This window comes from Simochromis diagramma, unplaced genomic scaffold (assembly GCF_900408965.1).
Source record: "Simochromis diagramma unplaced genomic scaffold, fSimDia1.1 OVJJ01000205.1, whole genome shotgun sequence".
Lineage (NCBI taxonomy): Eukaryota > Metazoa > Chordata > Actinopteri > Cichliformes > Cichlidae > Simochromis > Simochromis diagramma.
This window is the reverse complement of record NW_024386782.1, coordinates 14,834,429-14,856,836: the sequence shown is the minus strand read 5'-3', so window position 1 is coordinate 14,856,836 and position 22,408 is coordinate 14,834,429. Positions and strand designations below refer to the sequence as shown.

The window sequence follows — 22,408 nt, the reverse complement described above, 5'->3', positions numbered from 1 at the left end:
CTGGTTCAAATACAGACGCCCATCAAATGGTCCAAACCATCTGCAGTAACAGCATGGGGTCTGATTTGTATTTCTTTGTACTGAGTTTTCATTGTACTGAGTTTAGTTATTGTCCATGAGATTTTAAACTCAGTGGTAGAATCACTGTCTGGAAATTCACTCTCTACGCATCCTGTAATTAAGATTGATGGCCTGTTTTATAACAGAGACAATTATTGGCGTCTTGTTAAGCTCACCCTCCCTCTTGCCCTCTTTTTGCTGCATTTAGAGATGAAAGAAAAAGTAGCCAAAAACAAGACAAAGCCTTCACGGAAGGAAGGACACAGGTACACGCCTGTGGGAACGTGATATTGTTAGGACTAATAATGCACTGTGTTCAACTGAGACACAAAGCTGTTATAATTAGGACCCAACAAGGTTACTTCATGTGTGAGTGTGTGCTTTATAATCTAGGTCCTGGGGAGATTGGCGTTAGAACTAATGGGAGGAGGGGTATTTTTCCTGTGGGACACCCATTGCCTCATTAGGGACAATTTTAATTTTCAGCAAATTAAAGGAGAGGGCTGTTACAAACTCATCTGCAGAACAGACCATAATGTGTGAACTGAGATTGATAATATAAAGTAAAATAAAATGTACATTAAATCTGGTCGTGTGTGGATCCTTAAATGTTGCATGGTTGGAGAGTAAATATATTAGAACTACTGTAATCAAGTACTGCATGTAGAAACAGGAAAGCATCTTCTTTCTTTCAGCTAATCAACAGTATTGCCCAGTTCACCCTCATAGACTCCCATTATGCCTGATTGCTTGATTGATTCCAGATTTGTGCCAATAACCCATTTAGAAGGACAGAACAGGTGTTTGACGAACTCTGTGAGAGACATTTCTGGCCAGAAATCATACCTTCTGTCACACAGCACTACAGTCATCCTTTCCTTTTGTTCTATTAAATTACCTCAATAAAAACTTTGGCACGATAAAATGAAACTGAACTGAAACTGAATTCAGTACGTCAACATCAAAAACTTTCAAAAAAGGGACCTGTGCCATCCGTTTCTGGGACTTGCTCACAGTGAACACAAAGGGAAAGGAAATGTGAATATATCCACAAAATAAAGAGTCAATGTTTTTAATATGGTAAGTATGATCAAATATTTGGCCATAATGAACAGAGGCGGTATTAATATTCTAGAGAGGCAAACAGCAGCATTAACTGCCTCCCAAAGGAAACACAATGCTCATTTCTCACCAGCTGCAAGGTGGGGTGGCACTTTTGGAAGGTTTTCAGCAGTCGCGGCCTGACTTTCAGTTTACTGGTGTTTTTAGTGGGGCTTTTAGCCCCATTTTTTGCGACACGATGACATAAACCAGTCATTTATTTCTTAACTTTTGTTACAGGTGTAGAGCAAACTACAAGCAGTGAGTACAATGGTGCTGATGGTGTGTGCGACTTAAAATTAGATGTTGAAATTCCCAATTTCCAAATTCCCAGTTGGAAATTTTAACTGACACAAGGTTAGAGCAATTCCAAAGACCCCAGCTTAACAATCCACTGCTTAAATATTAGCAAAACTAAGAAAAAGCTGCCTTCAGTGGAAACAGCAGGTAGTGCTGCATGTTTGAATTGGCAGTAGACGTCCTCTCTGATGTAAACCAAAGGGGATTTGTGTTAAACCAGGAATTTTTCAAATGTGTCAACTACTACACTACGGCAGCCGCACACATCTGTCGAACTCAACATCTGCGCTGCAGATATCTAATCCTTAAGTGTTGTGTATTTGTGAAAAGAGTCTACCTGTGAACGTGCTGTAGTGTTTTTAAGTGCAACAAAACAAGCACTGCGCTGTATTGCTAGTAATGCATGAATGGCTGTAACTTGCTAAGGAGCTAAACAAATCGTGCTTTTCCTTCTTTTTCTGACTTTACTACTGAACTCAGGAGCGACATCTGACTTTCAAGGTGGATGCAACACAGCATGAAAAAGAAAGCGCCAAACAAGAATGTAAATATATGTATGTGAATGCGACTATAGATTTTAGATGGAATTTAGAATCCATAGAGATTTGACCCATGATGTTGAATTAAGACACCCCATATGGAAAAGATATATATAAATCTTATAAAGTTTGTATCTGTCTTGTGTGAAACTTGTATGAAAAGCATACAAGAGTGAAAACAGATATAAGATCCCTTGAAAAATTATATAATGAGACTTGTATGTTTTGGATACTTACTAAAACAATATATGAAAGTAATGAGAAAGTGGCCACTTTCATGAGTGAATCATATAAGTTTTTACTATTTCTTTTCCATATGGGACAACACTGCAACATGATGGTATGTCCTCCTATCGGAACCACAGTTGCTCACTTGTTTTAAAAACAACTTTCAATCCTAAATAGAAACAGCGACATCTTGATGTTATACCACTGTTAATTCACTGTTAATGCAAATGTTTCAACCTGCAAACGTCACCTCAGTGAGTACAAAACGCCAGAAACCACAAGAACGGTGATTGCGGTCAAGAACACAGCACTGAACTGTATCAATAACTAAGCTATGCTTTTCTTCACACACCGCAAAATATATTACAATCTATTACGTCACAGAGTACTAGGATAATGAGAAGGTTTAAATATAACAAGGTTGGTGGAATCTGGGGCTTGCAGTGCATTATGGAATGAGTTTGTAATTATTTACACAGTCGTGGACCTTTTGCCTTGTCTTTTTACATTTTTCTTGTGATCCAAGCCAAGCTTGTAGTTTTGGCTTGGGTCACAGCTTAGAACTCTTTATCTAAGCATTTCTGAAACGCTAATGGAAACAAATGAATGGGAATTTTACTTCCTGGAGCTGGAGCCTATAACAAAAGTGGGGCTCAGTTATAGTAGGTACCGATCCATGTATACATCTGCCGAGCAATGCCTATAGTAGACTTGTAGTCAAGACCGCCTAATCAGAGACCAAGACAAGACCAAGACCAGAGGGTATCGAGACCAAGACAAGACCAAGACCAAGTCGAGACGAGACCAAGACCGAGACCAAGACCAAGACCGGGACAAAAAAGACTAACTTTTGTGTGCTTTTGAGGGCTGACATGATGGTACTGACTGGCCCCAAAGTCATCTGACAAAACAGCGATCACCTCCAACAACTGTCTAAAGAATGGGAAATATGTAACTGGTTTCAGTTATACTTTATATATAGATAAAATTGTAACATCAAACTGAAGATTATAATCCACAATGTGGAGGGATTTGAGCATGGCTGAGCCACTGTGTGTCACTGTGTGACAGCTGAGCAGTGAAAGGAAATTAATTGTGGAGCCGGCTCTCGCTCAATGGGAGTCGACTATTCTGATTCACTGCAAAGCACTCTCTAAGCACGGCTCTTAGAGCTAAAGCTTTTGCGCATGATACATTATCGAACGTTACGCTGTGTGTCATGGATACTGTTGACTCCAAATCTCCCGACCACTATGTTGATCTGAGACAGCAAGACCGAGACAGCGAGACCAAGACAAGACCAAGACAAAAGTACGTCGAGACCAAGACAAGACCAAGACAAAAGTCCGTCGAGACCAAGACGAGACCAAGACCACGTAAAAGTGGTCTCGAGACCGGTCTTGAGACCAAGACCGGTCTCGAGACATCCAACTCTAGCCTATAGACAATCAGTGGGTGTCTCTGTGAGATTGTAAGGTTTTCCTTACAATGTAAAGTGCTCTGAGATGATTTATGATGTGACCTGGCCTTATAAAATAAATTGAATTTGAACTTCATTGAATAGCTTGTTGCTAGTGATCAATAGTGCAAGGAGTAGCAGTAGTTTAAAATTACATGTCTAAGAATGTATGTAGGATCGTATGGGGCATTATGTTTTGTATGATTTATGCCCTAAATAGTTTCTCATGCCATTGACCTTTTGTCCCATTAATCAGCGTGCTCAGTAATGCATGTGGTCAGGGACACAAGACTCACAAACACACCAAACCACAAAAGCTTGAAATATGGCTGGCTTATGTGTTCCCAGTGGACTAAACCAACCTCATTAGGTGACTACTCCCTGGGTGGCTATTTGACATCCCAATAGCACCACAGTGGCCCTATATTCCACAGTGGCATTATCACCCTTAAGTGCCCATAATCCACATTACAATCCCACAATCTTGGACTCTTACAAAGCTTCATTCGCTACTGTGAGACTTTACAACGGCATCAATGTATAAACGGCACCGCCTGACAATTTCTATTTTCATTGCGAGGTGATTGTAAGTCATTTGAAAACTGGCCCCCAGTAAATTCAGGCTGAGGCAGTTTCTTTCTTTCCCCGAGGCACAAACATCAATAGCGGAGAGAGAAACCAGGACAACCTATAGCACAGGACAGATCGATAGCGCAACAAACTCAGTAAAGATTGACTGGAGAGTTGCCTGGAAACATCCAGCTTGAGATTTATGATGGGAGGAAGACACAAGCCAAGAGGAGAAGCTAGAGGACAAGAGAGGGAGAGAAAGACGCACTTATGGGGATTCAGAGGAATTCTCATATTTTTTAGGATCTCAGAGCCAAATATCTTCCTGACAATTGTAAACACACCAGTTCATGAAATAAATAAATTGTCCCTAAACACTATGCGCATTTTTCTATGGAGAATAAACACCAGCGGAGAAAAAATCCAAATGAATCTTTCAGCTACATTTCCCCTCTTCTAGCCATCTTCCATGTGGTCTTCCTGTTGAAAAAAGGAGGAAAAATGATATCTACTCAAGCAGACAGTATATGCCTGACATTCCACTGGGAAAATTACTGAAACAGTGACAAGATGAAATGAGAAGATATCGAGTTTCTATTCTATTCTAACAGAGAGCCCTTACCATATGTCACCCGGCTCCAGCGTGCTCTGACTGTTGCAGCAGCCTTCCATAGACTCAAACTAATTGAATATCCTTATCTGGCAATGAACTACCCCCTTTTTCTCTGGTGAAGTGAAACAGAGGCCAGTTGGGAAAGCATTGCATGTGAATTCACCCAGAGACACATCCAGAGGAAATTTAACACACTACTGTACTTTCTTCTCTGCATAATCTTGTTTTCAGGTAGATGAACCATAACCAGACCCCACACCCTACTATACTACAGCAAGATAAAAGTTCTGGGAATGGTGCTAACGGCCTTAAGCTACAGCAGCTTCCCTCTGTGGGTTTTTTTTTTCTTTTTTTGAAGTTATGAAATTAAGTGCTGCAGTTTCTAATACCCCCTGGGCTCCTTAGTGTAAATTGATTCTATTTAAAAGGCTTTTTTTCCTGTGTGACAGAGAATAAGAGGTGGCTGGGGAGCAGAAACAAATGATTGAAAACGAACTCTCAAAGAAAGAGACGGGAGACAGCTGTGTAGCAGCTTTGTTCATGAAAGGGTTAAAGAGGAAAAAGTGGAGACAAAGACCACTGGACCACTAAGAGTTAAAGTTAGAAGGAAGCTGATTATTTTAGGCTGGAGCAGCTGTATAGGACCACTATCATAGACGACGGGAAATCAGGGAGGAAAACACTACAAACCACAAGTATGACCTGATTTCAAGTCATACTTGTGGATTGAAACTATACAGCTAGCCTACACTTCATACAATACATGTGATCCATCTCACGTTATAAATCTATGACATTCTAAATGTAGAACTGGGCTTGAGCAATATATGTAACTAAGGTTACATCCATGATAAAGCAATAATGGTCAGATTTACATCAGCCAGACTGAAGTTGAAATCTCAAAACTAAATCTGAGAAATAAAAGCAACATTCACATGTTGCACTGTGCAAAAGTCTTGAGCCACCTCTCATGTCTTTAGATTTTCTTCCATGGAGAAAGATTTTCAGTCATTGTCAAAGTGGTCTTGAGCATTAGTTATTCAGTCTTTCTGAAGGTCTTTCACATATTTCCTTTAAACATTGTCTGCTTTTAAATCATTGTCAATATCTATGGAGGAGATCAGGAGAGAACAGTAAGTGTCTACAGCCATCTGTGAAACACGGTGGAGGCTCTGTCATGGTTTGGGGCTGAATTTCAGGCAGGTTTTGAAGAGCTTGTCAAAACTGATGGAATTATGAACTCAGAAAAGTACTGTCTTTTCAGTCCACAATGAAATACAATCTAGGAAGTGGGGCAACGGCTTCATTTTTCAGAATGAGATTGATTTTAAAAATACTGTCAGTGCAGTAAAAGCATATCTAAAAAGAAAAGCACACATGCAACACTATCAGTCATGGATTGCTCTCCCGAGAGCCCAGACCTCAGCATTGTTGAAGCAATGTGAGATAATCTGGACAGAGAACAGAACAAAAGAAGCCTGGAGAACTATTCCTGAAGACTACTGTTTGTACATTTTAATAAATTGCTGCACCTGTTTCCCATTTTCCTATCAAAAAATGAAGAAATGAGGGGCACCTTAAGACTTTTGCACAGTACTGTATTTGCTAATGCTTTTATTTATTCAACCGCAAAAGAAATGTAACCCAAATCCAAAACCCATTAATACATCCTCATTCTAAAGACTACTGCAGATGCATAATTAAGCAAGCTATGACTCAAACAAGGAAGCATTCCTGGCACAGAATACAGTGCAGTGATACAGTGGAGGATAATATGCTCTTCTACATGAGAAGCTGGAAAAGAATTAATGTCACCTTTTCCAGTTAAAGCGCTGACTGTGGTATGCACATGATAATGATAAACTAAAGCAATCCTCCCACTCACTCGCTCACTCTCTTCCGCTTAATACTTAAACCAAGTGCAAACACAGAACATGCAGCCGAGCACACACACACACACACACACCGGAGAAATGCCCAGTGGAGTAGCTGTTTCTCTGCAGCTTGTGTTATCCATGACAGCTATTTCATATTCTCCAGCTAGGTGATTTGAGGTAACAACGGAAAGCAGCTTCACTCAACTCATATTCTCTTTCAATTTGCAAAGCTCATATGTTAGAGAAGAGCCACTATAGCTGGAAATAGTAAAACACAGGTGCACACACACACCTGAGTAATTTGAATGTATTACACACGTACACACACAGTAGAATACACACAAATACACAGTCTTCCTGATTAGGTGCTTGCATTACTCTTTTTTTATTATTTCCAAAGAAACACCCTTGTTTGTATAAGGGTAACAAATAGTATTCACATTGTCTACAAACCGCTAACTGCAGGGTGCATCTGACTAGATGCGGATCAGGTTTTTTGCGTTCACTGCATATTTATCAGTGGCCAGAGGAGGCTGTGAATGAGTAGTGCAGGGAAATAGTTTGTGTATCATGTTCTGTAAATTAAGCACTACGGTAGCTCAAGGGATCAGCAGTCAGACTTTGACCTGGAGGCATAAAGACCTGAAGAGAAGAACGGGGGGGAAAAAGCACATTTAGTGAGAGCAGTGGAGCAGCATTCACATGCACCAATAGAGCGCACACACCAACACACAAAGCAAACATCGTACAGATTCTCACAATGGCGAGCTTTCCAAACTTGAATTTTCAAGGGCAGGTTGCGAGCAAAGCGTTAGTGGATTGTGTGAGCAAAAGTATGATGAAATCACACATCTTTCACATCCCATTATTGCACTCTGCACTCCTTCCAAACACTGTGTTTAACAAACATTTGAAAACAGCCAGCAGGCAATATTGAAATGACTCAGTGAGCTTACATCTCGACAATATTCAAAGATACGTAGAAGGACGCATGCGCGAACACACCTGCAGCCGTGCACGCACACACTGTGGAGCATCACTGTACATCTGCATCTTTAGGACATTGTAAGGAATGACAAATGACTGCTTAAAGCCACATTACTCATACTTTCATACTCTTTTGTGTTGTGATCATGCCCTAACGCAGGACCAGCCTCAGATCAATAACCTAATTAGCCATAAAGCATATGCATTGCAGTGATACATTATATGCCTGGCATCACTTGGCTAACATCTCACAGGAATTACCATATAAATTAACTGTGGTCATTTATTAAGCAAAGAGCCATGGTGGGGAGTTGGCACGCAACAAAGTTTTAAAAAATTAATTTGTAAGCTGCAACACGTATTAAAAAAGAAAAACACCATGAAAGTGTGGCCCCTTAGTGCAATAACCATGCAGGCAACTGCCAGTTACATTCTGCCTGGGTGTTGAAAATTGGCGTCCTGACAATTTATTAAAACAGTATACCAACTTACTAGAGCCAGCTATTTAAGAAAGTACCCCACCACTCGCTGCTGATGGTAGATGATGTAAATTGGTTTTCCAGCTGTCTTTCAGGTGGACTTCCTGATTCCTCCTGGAGGTGGTGTGTGACTTGAGCTTGCCTCAGCATTACCTGTAGCCCTGACAGGTACAGGTGAGGTTGCTGCAAGTTCCCCTACCAAGCGAACCGTTACTCAACCACAGTTCTCAGCTTCACTATCTGGACTAGCTCCCACAGCTCCTGGGTTAGTTGGGGAGGAGAGGAAAACTATTTCTCAAAACTTCAACCCTGGTTAGAGTGTGACCGAAGTGGGACTCCAAACTTATAGAACCATTCCTTGACCAAGACCTCTGTGTCGAAGCCTGCTGGTCCCGAGTGGGAATGACCTGGATGAACTTAGAGAAAACGAGAGTCATTTCAAGTGCATACTCCCTGCCAACTTGTGCAGGTTCCAGCAGAGAAAAGTCCAGTGCTAGAATTTCATTCGGCCTTGACAGTAGCAGGTGCCCCTTAGGTGCCCAAACCTGCGGCTGGGTATTTTTAGCCACACTACACCTGCTGCATCTCTGACACAAGTCTTTAATCATCATCCCCAGAGCAGGCCAGTAACACCGCTGCAGGATTAACTCTGTTGTCCTTTCAGCTCCCTGGTGCCCATGGTAGGTATGCAACTGTTGAAAAACTTCCCCTTGTAAACAGTCAGGTAAGACCAATTGGAGCACACACTCACCCCCATCAGGCCGCTAGTACCTCTGATGCAGCACTCCCTCTTTCACCAGCTGACCATCCCACTGATGCAGTAATCCTAATGCATCAGGGGGAAGGTTCTGCCTATCAGAACAGCTAGGAAATCGCTCTTGCAGACAAAAAGATAGAACAGCACTTATAACAGGATTGGCCTTCTGCAAGGCCAACAAATCATCTGTTGAATATTCTGGTACAGCAGAAATAGTGACCTGGACTGCCTTGTTTGTTTTATCAGCCTTTTGAACCACGTGTGGCACAGTGGTTCCTGAACAGATAGGTTCCACCCCTACCGCTGTTGGAGAGAGGTGTTGTCTGGACAGTGCATAAGCATCTGGTTGCTTTGTCCACACTTTATAATCATACACTGCAAACTCTGACACCCAGCGGTGCTCTGTAGCTGCAAGCTTGGCTGTGTTTTAGATGACTGAGGGGGTTGTTTGAGCCGTCCACACCAGATACCTGTGGCCCAGGAGATATTCTTTTGGTGAATTTCATTGCCCGGGACTCCAGTTTCATTGAGCTGTAGTTCTTTTCAGCTGGATGAAGACTTCAGCTGGCATAGTTGATGGGTCTCACTTTACCCTCTTGTTCCTGGGACAGGACTGCTTCAAGTCCTTTGTGGTTGGCGTCCATCTTCAGAATAAAGGGAAGGCTAGAATCAGCATACGCCAAGACAAGTGAGGACATCAGGGGTTTGAGGTCCTGAAAACTTCTCTCTGAGCTGTCCAGGCATCATACAGGGCCACACTCCCGCAACAATTTTTCTTCCTAGTGAGGTCAGCCACCAGCTGGTGGAGTGGGGCAGCCACCTTGACAAACCGCACTACCAGCTTGAAAACCCAAGAAATTATCTTAATTCTGATACTGTCCTTGGCGTTGGCCACTCCACTACTGCAGCCACCTTCTTGGGATCAGTCGCTACTGCAGCAGCTGACACCACATAACCCAGATACTGTACTTGGCAATGGAAAAACTGGCACTTCTCAAGTTTTACTTTGAGCCTTCCTGGTTTCACTATTTCGTAGTCTGCAGTCCACACAGAGTTGTAGGCTACTGTCCTTCTTTTACGAACTAGGATGATGGGAGAGGCATACAGGCTGCCACTCTCTTATAATAGTACTCTCTAGCAATTGGCAAATGCGGGCTCTCACATCATCATAGTTGGAGGGAGGCATACGCCTATACCGCTGTCTCATTGGGACATCATCAAGCAAGAGGAGGTCATGGGTAACTAAGCTTGTGTGATCCAGGTCACCATCTGAAAACAACATTACCCCAACTTTGTCTTGCTCTAACATCAGAAGAGGGCTTTTGACCAGGGAGGTACTTTACACTCACCTTTATGAGGCACATTTTTTCCAGCACTTCTACATCTAGCTCTACATAATCTCTAACCCGTTGGAAGCCTGCAATTGCAACGACTGGTGAGACCTTGGGGCGTCCTGGAAATGTTCCCTAAAGAAGCTCTTGGTAATTGTCTAACAGGCACTTTAGCGGCACCCCATCCACTTTAACTGTCACGAAAGGGCACAATGCCACTAAACTAGGGGCAGGAATGTGAGAAATGGGATCTGATGCAGGTAAGCCTTTATTAGACCCTCCTGACGCTCTGTTCTTCAGATCAGGGGGAAATAGTTTCCCACATCCTGAGCTATAGTACATACAGCAGCAGGTGCAGGGTCCCTAAGTGCCTGTTCCTGCGAATCCACGTGTGTAACATTCCCTAAAATTTGGGTCATACACATGCTCAATGAACTGGTCTCTGAAAATACCAAAACATGCTCCCCTAGGGACACACCATTCAACCTTTTTTCATAAGACAGCACAGAGCATGTGAAAATTCCTGTAATGACTCTTCCTCTCGCTGCTTCCTCGAGAAAAAGCTTTATTGCAAATAGGATTTAGGACAACCATACAACTCTTCAAGAAAAGTGAAAATCTTATCTGGATATTCCCTCTCTGCTCTTGGTCCGTACACATATTACTAACCCTGATCTCATTGTTAGCTTCCCCTTCCAAATGTTCACATATAAAATAAGCTTGATCAACAGGTTTTAAGTTTCTGGTTCTCAATGTAGCTTTAATCTTCTTCACTGCAATCCCAGAAGAGGCCCTAAAAACTGGACATTATCTTTCTCTAGAAATGTACAGTAAACGTTCAATAGGTACAGTAAGAGCAGGGTGAGAATCACCAGCCGGAGAGCCAGTGCTTGAGCCAAATGCTGCCGGCAGGGGATTAGTTGCCTTTTCCTGTAGCAAATGTTCTTTTTCCACCTGTAGCTGCTGAACCAAGTCCCACAGCTCTTGAACCTCATTCCACATTATGGGAGACAGAAGAGATTAGTTCAGTATGACCACAAATTGGCCTGCAGGGATTCCACAGCCAACGTCGAAAGGTCCCTTGAAATGCACACTGCTGTTTTTGTTCAAACATGAAAAAATAAACAACTAACACTTTGTCTCAAATCAACTGACCAGTGTGAACCTGTCGATACCGCCAGAATCTGGCCCCGCCCTCACATTTAATTATCTAAATTCTAAGGAACACGCTTGGTCAAAGAAAATGAGCTGAGACAAACAAAGCTTTCCCCAAAAATTATTTATAATTTATTTAACAATTTTCAAAATATTTCTGTTAATATTAATAAATCTTAAATACAATCACTATAATCAATCACAAGAAAAAGAAAATTAATTAAAAAGGGTGGCCCTACAGGCTGCTTGCTGGTTTGTCCAAACCTCCCCAGCCAGACTCCTCTTTATCCGCCAAAAAAAATACGACTCGTTATTAAGCTGCTGTTTTCTTTTCCTCGTCATCAATTATTTCATATATGATTACCTGATGTGTCTCACGGAAAGTGCTCACCAACAAGCAGATCACCCGCGCACAGCATCCTCACCACCAGCCTTGCAGCACATTTCCACACACACAGCTATAACCACGAGCATGATAATCAACTATGTAAAGTTGCAGAATCCCTTACCGGTAGCAAATAAACAGAATCTGCTTGGTCTCTACAGAACCAAGCCACAGCTCTGCCGCGTTGCCACATCTGACAGCCTAAACGTTATGCACAGCTGTATGCGACTGAGACACTTAAAGAGCCACCCAATCCTGGCTGGCATCTTTCTGCACAAGGGGGAGGGCATGCAGCACCAGACAGCACTCCTTAGTGCAATAAACAGGCAGACAACTGCCAGTTACAAAAGGTCCAACAGTCAAGCTGCAAACTCCACTGACGGCTAACAGAGTGAAAACATACCTTGGCTCTACTCGTGGGAAGGAGCGACGTGACCGAGGAAACCCCCCCAAGCACGCTTTCTTTCCACTCTTTGTATTCAACTAGACCGCAAGTAATTCAATACAACTCTTATTGTGCAGGATCATTCAAATGAAATGCAAATGAACTAGAACAAGTGGAGAACTATTTGAACACCTCTTACAGCAATGCCAGTGTTTGTGTGTGTGTGTGTGTGTGTGTGTGTGTGTGTGTGTGTGTGTGTGTGTGTGTGTGTGTGTGTGTGTGTGTGTGTGTGTGTGTGATGTGCAAACAGTGCTGTTAAGTGTGTCTTGCTTTTGGTAAAGACAAGAGTGAAATGACTTGTAAATCTAATAGACAGTCTTGCTCTGCACATGATTTCTTGACCAAACTCAGTAACCCAAAGAGAATCTGCTACACAATACAAGGCTGATCTCTCTCTATCAACACACACGGTAACATTTCAGAGCAGACGAGCAGCATAGAATTGGAACACAGCGTAGCACACACAGACACACACAGACACACACACACAAAACTAAGGAAAACTGTTTAACGACAACTATATAATTTAACCTCGTAACTCTCCTCGAGCTGCACAATAATACCATATCTGTAATTTCCATCCACTGTTTGCTCATCCTGTCATATGGAGGGAATGTAGTGAGTGCTCAAGTGATGCTCAGTTGAGTCACATTTTAACTTTGGGTTACACATCACCAGCTGCTAGTTTTGCCTCTTTTCTGTAAACTGGTTGTACTCAAAAGTGTGTTTTTGCCTCAAGTAGTTGTTTCTACCTTTATCAGAAAAGAAATTCTTGTATATTTTGCTGTCCTTTGCTGGAGGTTGCTAAGGTAGCCCCCCTTTTAGGTATTAAATTACTTAGGTGATCGGAGACCGACACATGGCTCTTTCTCTCAGACATGTCTGGGCTTGTGTCATCGCTGTACACAATAGGGAAGTTGATGCACGATGTTGCTACGTCCTTCATATCAAGGTATGGCACTTTTTTTTAATCACATAAAACTTTATACCAGGACAGCATAGTATGGCACAGTCCTAATTGTAAACAGTGTTGGATGCAACAGTTTACTCTTTGTACAAATAGTTAGAATCTGATTACAATACTGAATAGTTAAATGCAGACACTGTACCTACAATTCTAGATAGCTACACTTTAGCCTACACTTTATAAAATACATCTAATCAATCTCATGTTATAAATCTATGACACTCTGAATGTAGAACTGGGCTTGAGCAATATATGTAACTAAGGTTACATCCATGATAAAGCAATAATGGTCAGATTTACATCAGCCAGACTGAAGTTGAAATCTTAAAACTAAATCTGAGAAATAAAAGCAACATTCACATGCTGCACTGTGCAAAAGTCTTGAGCCACCTCTCATGTCTTTAGATTTTCTTCCATGGAGAAAGATTTTCTGTCACAGTGGTCTTGAACATTAGTTATTCAGTCTTTCTGAAGGTCTTTCCAGGTTTCCTTTAAATATTGTCTGTTTTCAAATCATTGTCGATATCTGAGGAGGAGATCAGGAGAGAACAGTAAGTGTCTACAGCCATCTGTGAAACACGGTGGAGGCTCTGTCATGGTTTGGGGCTGAATTTCAGCCAGCGGTGTTTTGAACTTCGAAAAGTACTGTCTTTTCAGTCCACCATGAAAAACAATCTAGAAGGTGTCTTACTGGCAACTGCTTCATTTTTCAGCATGGTTGTTCTAAAAAAATACTGTCAGTGCAGTAAAAGCATATCTAAACAGAAAAAACACACATGCAACACTACCAGTCATGGATTGGCCTCCGTCGGCACCCAACAACGTTTTTTAAAATTAATTTGTAAGCAGCAACACATATTAGAAAAGGAAAACACCATGAAAGGTCCAGCACTCAAGCTGCAAACTCCACTGACGGCTAACAGAGTGAAAACAGGCCTTGGCTCTACTCGTGGGAAGCCACGACGTGACCGAGGAAACCCCCCCAAGCACGCTTTCTTTCCACTCTTTGTATTCAACTAGACCGCAAGTAATTCAACAACTCTCCTTGTGCAGGATCATTCAAATGAAATGCAAATGAACTAGAACAAGTGGAGAACTATTTGAACACATCTTACAGCAATGGCAGAGTTTGTGTGGGCTATGCTGGAGTGTGTGTGTGTGTGTGTGTGTGTGTGTGTGTGTGTGTGTGTGTGTGTGTGTGTGTGTGTGTGTGTGTGTGTGTGTGTGTGTGTGTGTGTGTCAAGTGCAAACAGTGCTGTTAAGTGTGTCTTGCATGTGGCAAAGACAAGCTTGAAATGACTTGTAAATCTAATGGATAGTCTTGCTCTGCACATGATTCCTTGACCAAACTCAGTAACCCAGAGAGAATCTGCTACACAATACAAGGCTGATCTCTCCATAGCAACACACATGGTAACACAAATCTATTTCAGAGCTGCAGTGCAGTGTAGCACTTAAACAGACCGTAACACACGCACACGCACACAAAACTAGGGAAAACAGCAATCAATTATTAAATGAGCTTCATGTTCATACTTACTGCCTGTGTATTTTGCCAGCTGCAGCCAAAAACTAAGAGGCCCCCACTGCTCAACACCTACCTCACTTCATTCAGCTTTATCAGAGATATACAGCGGTGCCACTCCTTCTAATGTGAGCTAGAATGTGAGCTGCCCTGTCTCTGACATTTAATTGTTCTGTCGGGTGTGTTTACTTTGAAGGTGTTGGCTAGCCCTCCAATGCATAGGCCAGTGGAAACATGGGCATCTAATGAGAGCAAAACAAACAGAGGCCCTACAACAACAACAACAGGGAGATGACCGATAGAGAAAGTTTAAATGAACATAATGTTTCTCCTGGCATAAGCCTGCCAGTAAATCATAATGCTGTAAGCAGATCTGTCTACATCAATTGTTTCGAGTTCCAGCAGACAGCGTTACCTCAGCGTTATTACGGAGCCAACCCAAACACACACACACACACAATGATAAGATAAACTAGTTTTTTAAAGAGAGCCAGAAGCTGAATTACCTCAACATTTCCTTAATTTAGACAGCTCAAGTGCACAAGCGTCCGGGTAGGATTCAATTAGAAATAAACGATCTCGGTTACAAGAAAAATTGAATGCCCGGAAAGGAGAAAATATTACATGCTAAACAAGAAGCTTTAAATGGAGAAGAGCAACATCTGGAGAATCAAATGTTTCCTCGCCCTCTTTTAAGGAAATAATCATTCCCCTGCTACTGTTCAGACCTCTTGCAAACACAACCACGCTAAATCCTCCAGACAGCGTCAACGAGACACAAAGTTGGTTGCAAGTGGCACTTTGATATATACTGTGTTGACCTAGATCATATAGAGTGATTATAACCATGTTGGACCGCCATTTGGCAGGAGCTGCACAAAAGGTTTTACTGTAATAGCTTTCCTCCTCTTTCAAGCCATCCATTCTGCAGTGACACATACAACCTTATGTTCTCCTGAAAGGTGGGCTGGCAATCGCCCGGCACACACACACACGCATACATACCGCTACAGTACAGTAAAGCAGGCCTGTTGCATCCAACAAATGTGTGATGCGACAGGTCAAAGAGAGAAAGGTGACACCAGGTTATCAATATATTTTTTTCTTCTTTTTCTTTTTTTCTTCTCTTCTTTCTAGATCGACTTTTTATATTGGTTTTCCCTTAAGGGCAGTTTTATCCAGTGTAAAACTGACTGATTTGCTGCGCAGCTTCTAATGCCACATTGGGTAAACTGAGAAGAAGTGAAATGATTAGCACATTGACAGGTTAGTTTGGTGACAGAAAATGAACAAGAAACTACTTAATAATTGATCATCGGTGCCATTTTTCAAGCAGAATTATAACTTATATCTTTCTTAAAAACATTTTAAGCTATATTGTTTTATTTGTGAAGACCTTTCTCGTGTGCTTGGATTTTGACTGCTGATCAGCTGTAACACATAGCTCCTCAGAAAATATAAGCTGACACTGGCAGGCCAATATCGTTGGGTGAGTTTAGCTATTTGCTAATTCATCAGTACCGGCCTTTATAACAAACAATACATGGAAATTTTAAAAGTAAAGAAGAAACACCCTTTAACATCGTATGAGCGTTGACATCACGTGGTTTGTCCACCAAAGCACACTCAGCAACTTCCTGTTAGCAACACGTGTTTGGAGTGACACAAGCACAGCAACCAGAGTAAATGAGTAAATAAATAACTACACATAACAAGTGTTAAGAAAACATGTTTATGTTTTGTGTTTGCGAAAGAAAAAAAAAATCTGCCGATATATCGGAACGTCCGATTTTATCAGATCAGAAAAATAATAAGACTGAAATCTTTCACTAATTTAAAAGTTCTCATTACTTTCATCTCTTTTAAGTTCCAATTCCTGTAAAATTTTTAAACACTCGAAGAAACTAATATTCAAACTAAAACAATCAGACAACCTACTCGGTGGAGATATTTAAGTGTGTCTATAAAGGTGTGTCATTTCAGAATATTATATATATGGATTTGCTACTTTTCTCTAATCAGTATCGCTGAAAGTGAATCATTTGGGTGATCTGACCTGTTGTTTTAACAAAACAAAATTCTGAAGATGTCTCCTGAGGCAATTGTTTGATTTTATCTTGTGTTTTTATCATTAATATTATTTTTTAAACTACATAAATTAGCTTAATGCCATAATTTGTCATTTATGGCATTGAAAAAGTGATGATAAGGAAAATCTTGTAGAAAATGTTGTAGAAAATCTAAAAATCTGAGATGTTGCCCTAAAATGCTCTATGAAAGTGCCAGGATGGATTCCCCCGGCTTGTGCTCCCACATGTCATCTTTGGTGTTCCAACAAGAGACAGAAGCCACGTTAATATAACAAAAAAAGAGTGCAAAAAAAGGAAACCCACCTCGATTTCCATGACTCTGCATACAAAGCCTTGTATTTATTTTACCACATTTTAAATTTCAGACAAACCTTTAATTTCTGGCATTGAATCACACAAACTGTATCCCGATTAATCACAGGTGTCTGCTACACACAGTGTTGGTATATACTCAAAAAAACAACTTATTAAAGGAAAGCAAATCCACTGGTGTTTATGTGCTACAATGTCCCTGCAGGGAATATCACCATAGCAGTAAGTGGCAGGCATTAGAGTACTTACACAGCCCGGCACAATAGAAGCAGCAACGCAGCTTTCAAAGCACAATGTTACTGAGGCAGGACACAATATCGTACTACCTGCCATCAGTTCAGTGGGCTAGCTATTGAGTTTCAGGGTGTGCTGATACTGTAATCGTATACACTTTATCGGGCTTGTTCTGTCACAAGTGTTTTGTTTAAGGGATTTCAGATGGGTGAGGGGGTATGGGCTGTCTCATTAAGGGTGAGTCAATAAGATGTAACCACGATCCCACAAACGTCTGCGGATAGATAAGCATTTCTCGCCGTACCAAAATACTTGGCATGGTCAGCCTGAGCGAGTGGAAAAGGGCTGTTACTTAACAGAGTTTCATAGCAGCAGTTCCACGATTGTTTTTCTTTTTCTTTCTTTCTTTCGTCCTCATTTCCATTTTCATGATTGAAACGGGATTGTGTAATAGTTGTGTGATAATAAATGTCTTGTTCACAGTACCAATTACATGCTGGAAAGCTGCATACAAATGGGGATAATTACAATACATAACGGCATTTTGATTATTTTTGAGAGTGCACAAAGTTCATCGTATTCATCTTGCTTCTCGTTCGGAGGCTTTTTTGTAGCCCTGACTGGTGTCCCACTATGTGCGGACACCTCAGACCATTTCACAGCTTTCAATGCCTCTGTGGCTCTTGAAATCACTCAATATCACGTTGGCAAATGATTTTAAAGACATAACATTCTTAGAGCTTATTAAAAATCCCAGATTCTTTACACAGTAATGAGCATGCACTTGGACTATTGTTCATTTAATCTTTATAATGAGTTTTTACACTATAATTAGTGCAATATTGGCTCATTTGCTATTATATAGAGATAATAGTTTCGCAGCATACTTATGTTCTTCCCAAACATTGTGTTTTCCATTCTTGCTCACTTGTTTGTGATTCACATTAATGTTTAACTAACTAACCAAAGACAACTGATACCTGGTGAACAACATATCACCTGTACCTTCATCTATGATGCAGTGAAGCCAGCAGCAGCACCAGAGCCGACCGTCATACTTCTGGTAATAACTTATAACATTATTTTTTAGGGATCTGGAGATCAAAGCAGACTCTGTAGTATGGACACAACTGTAATATTATGCAACTAGAAGAGGTAGAGACGCTACTCTTGAGTTTCCCTATTTTTCCTTCCTAGCAGGAGCCTGTGAAGTTGTTAACTTCAAGGAAAAAAGTGTACTTTTCCTGAAGCCACTTGGTCATTTTTGGACATTTTGCTGACGCTCCAAAATGGAGCCAAGTTCAGAACAGTCGTGTCAAGGTGGTTCGATATAACACCTTTTGCAACTGGTGCCAGCTCAGCCTCAGAAAACAGCTGTGGCATTTTAAAAAGGAGCCTCTTGGTGAGATTTAGATGCTGCTGAGCCCTCATCAACGCCTTCCTGTTCCTTTTTTTCCCTGTCCTGTAAAAACTTCACCTTGACAGCAGTGGGAGGAAATGCTGAAGGAGGGGAGGAAATAACAAAGGTGGCAACTAACTTAATAATCATTTTAAAGAACAAACAAAAACCTCCTAGGTCCATCGGTACACTCAGTCATGATTCAAGAACTAGATTTCTCAGTGTCACTTTTAAAAGAGTACTCGGTGTGCTGCGGGGAACATCATCAGCAATCATTATCATCAACAATCCGGTTTAACACTTTCCAATTTATCTTTGTCTGCCTTATCTTTTCCTTCTGTCCAAACTACAATAAAACTCTTTACCCTCCAACTTTGAGTAGCCTAAAGAACATCAAGTCACTGTTTTATCAGCGACTTTGGAACAAATGGCTAACTGGATCAAGAAGCATTCATAGTTCTTTAAATTTCCCACCCCCTCCTTCTTTTCCCCCCATTTTTTTGGGATTTTGACAGACATATGCACATTCCACTTGTTGTTACCACTTTCACTTCTGATGTCTGTTGAGTTGTTATAACTCACTCCTACCCTCAGTTATTCCCATTTTTTATTTTTTGTACCCAATCAACATTTCTGTCCTCTTGATTTGCCATCTGTTGTCAAACGCAATAACTGACTTTCTTTTAAACAAACAAACAAAATGCTACATATTTAGTCGTCTTAATACAGTGTGGAATGCACTGTGGCTGTTGGGAGAGAGATCTCTGCGAGCAGGAACATGCAGCAATGTATGAAGTGAGTGTGCTCACAGAGCCAGGTATCAGGGCCTAATAACATTAAGCTGAGCACCGACTCTACTGTCTCAGAGCCAAAATATAAAAATGTCCTCATGTTCTGTGGAAAACACAAACCTCCCTGTTTCTAATCAGCGCCATTTGAATATTTCTGATGTACTGCCTAAAACAACACCGCAACATGGAACAGGTGTGTGCGCGCGCGAGTGTGCGTTTGGTGTGTGTGTTTTTGGACTTGCATGCGGACGCTTGTGTGTGACCACGCGAAATAAACAAGCTTCCAGGTAAAGAAAGGAAACATCACAGAGTTGGTTATATGTGCGGTAGTTTCGCACATTCTGTTAAAGCTACCTAATAGATTACTGAATGACGATTCGCACACGAGTGCGCGCACCAAACGCGTAGGTTAATGTGTTCTATCAAAAATCATATCGCAGGCGTGGTCATTCACTGAAAATCTTAGGAGCAGTTTGTTTTGTCATCTGGAGCTGTCTCCGAAACCGCATGATAAAATGTGGAGAGGAGGGGAAGGGAGTAGGGGAGAAAAATCTACCTTGTGGAGGTCTATGCGTATCCTCTCCTCTCCTTTATGTGGACTCTCGGGCCACAGGTGATAGCTCGAGCCGTAGTTGGGGCTGTCTTTGCTGCTGTTGCTGCCGGTAGTCGCGGACGAGTTCCCCGCGTATGCCTGTTGTGTTACCGGGGGGGTTACGCGGGAGTCGCGGTTGTTTGGCTGGTCGCTCTGCGCGGTGATCTTCCCAGACTTATTGCGGTCTTGTTCACAGTGCTGCGGACGCTGGGGACAGAGCCCCAGTGCGCCTTGCTGCCGCTGCTGCCGCTGCTGCTGCTCTTGCTGTTGCAGCAGTGGAGCCCGATGAGTCCTACATAGCTCTCCTGAGTCGCTGGCGCAGTAGTTGATAGGCAAGCTGCTCCCCACCAGTAGCTGTTGCTGCGCTCGTAATTGTGGGATCTGTTGCTGCTGCTGCTGCTGCTGCTGCTGCAGGTCCTGAGTCTGAAACTCGAATGCTCTCCTAGCCTCGGTTGACTCGCATACATTTAAAGAGCGCCCTTTCTGTGAGTTTGCACGGATTTCTTCAGGGGAGGGGTCTTTCTGCTGGAGTCTTAAATGACAGTGCTGCTGCTGATGCTGTTGCTGCTGCTGATGCTGTTGCTGCTGCTGCTGTTGCTGCAACAACTGCCTGTGGTCTCGGTGCCCTCCTGCTCCTCCTCCTCCTCCCCTGCAGCGTTCCACGATGCTTGCCTGTTGGTAATTACTGGCACTCCTTCGGAGACGATCCCCCCTCTTAGATTCCCGGGAAAAGAGCAGAGAGGAAGAGGACGACGTTGGTGGCGGCGGAATAGGCGGCGGAATAGGCGGGGAGGGATGAGGTGGGAGAGGCTGGAAAGGATGGGACTGGTTTTGAGACAAGCTCGCCTCCTGCTCTGAAAAACTGCAGTGGCAGCTCGGAAAAACGGGCTGCTTCTCTGACTGCGGCGGCGGAGGCTGCTGCTGCTGCAGCTGAGAGCCGGCCGGGGCCCAGGGATCCTGGTGCAGGTGTGCCGGCTGCCCGGTGTTAGGTTCACTGACTCGGTGTGAAGGTCGCTGGGCGGTGTCGTAGCTCGCCAGAGGTAGAGGGTCGCCGCTGTGAACAGGTCTCCGAGAGGGCTGGCTCAGACAGGGGAGCTCCTGGAGGCTCTGGCGATGAGCGGCGGTGGTAGAAGTGCGATCTCGGTGGTGAGAAGAGGGCGGGGGCGGCAGGCTGAAAACAGGCGCGACTTGGTCTCGGCTCTGCTTGCTGTTTCCTCGGTTTTCGTCGGGGATTTGGTGCTGATGGACAGCTCCCGCGTACCGATGCCGCATCCCCTTGATCGCCTCGTCTCGCTGTGGTTGCTCCTTTGCCGTACAGAGCTCCGACACCCGTTCATTGCGATCAGTCCCAGCAGAATAGGACCGACTTGTATCATTGGTAGGTTTGACCAAGACCTGCCTTAAAACGTCACTATACAGCCAAAACACCGCCTTCGACTCAATATCGGTCCATTCCCTGCCATGCGCACAGGTTGCAGCAGATCGATCACTCCCGAGTGTTAAAGATTGGCCTATTACAGGAGCGGGACTATGCAAGAAAGGTGTTTAAATCCCGCACACTGACGGGTCGATCATGTTAAGCCACTGCGGACCTAATGCATCGAGTTTGTCAGTGTTGCCATAACCGCCTTGTATAATCAGAAATCACTTTTTTACTGCTACGTCACCCATATCCAACATGCCCACATACATCCCGAGCGTCACTAAAATTTATGACCAACTCTGCATGATTGCCTTGTTCGCAAAGTATCCGCAGGTTTAAGGGAAAAACACGACGGCAACAATTTGTGTCTGTTTGCACATCACATTTCCACTTGTTGGTCCATGGAAAGCACATAAAATCAACAGGCGTGTAGCCGATTACCTCATGCTATTCAGCACAAGCCTTGCAGTATGGAATTTAATAATTCATGTGCATAGTTTTTGTATTACCAGGCAGAAATATTAAGAATGGGTGCTGCATTCAGAGCCCGCAGTCACCTCTCGCAGGCTGCCGTGTGTGACGCGCAGCTCGCAGCTGTTGCATGCTCTCACTAAGACATTGTACAGGCTTCACTGTCACAGCTGTGAGGGGATCGGTTAGATGGAGACAGAGAGAGGGGCTGGGCGCAGACGGCGTTGGTGCTGGGGGAGTTAGGACACGCATTTCTAAAATAGCCTATACTTGCCGGGGTGTCAAGTGGCCAGAGGACTGTCCGTCAAATGTCTGTTA

The 22,408-nt window shown here is 42.8% G+C and overlaps 1 protein-coding gene across 2 annotated transcripts in view; it reads right to left on the bottom strand.

The window, feature by feature from the left end:
* Positions 1-22,075, bottom strand: part of kcnn1a (potassium intermediate/small conductance calcium-activated channel, subfamily N, member 1a) — a 65,429-nt gene extending 43,354 nt beyond the window's left edge. The window contains exon 1 of one of the 2 annotated variants that reach the window (XM_040022108.1): positions 20,161-22,075. In XM_040022108.1, the coding sequence (XP_039878042.1) occupies positions 20,161-21,468 (1,308 nt within the window). In that variant the 5' untranslated portion in view covers positions 21,469-22,075. The remainder of the gene's footprint in view (positions 1-20,160) is intronic. The other variant, XM_040022109.1, reaches the window with a different exon arrangement.
* Positions 22,076-22,408: the final 333 nt, after the last annotated feature.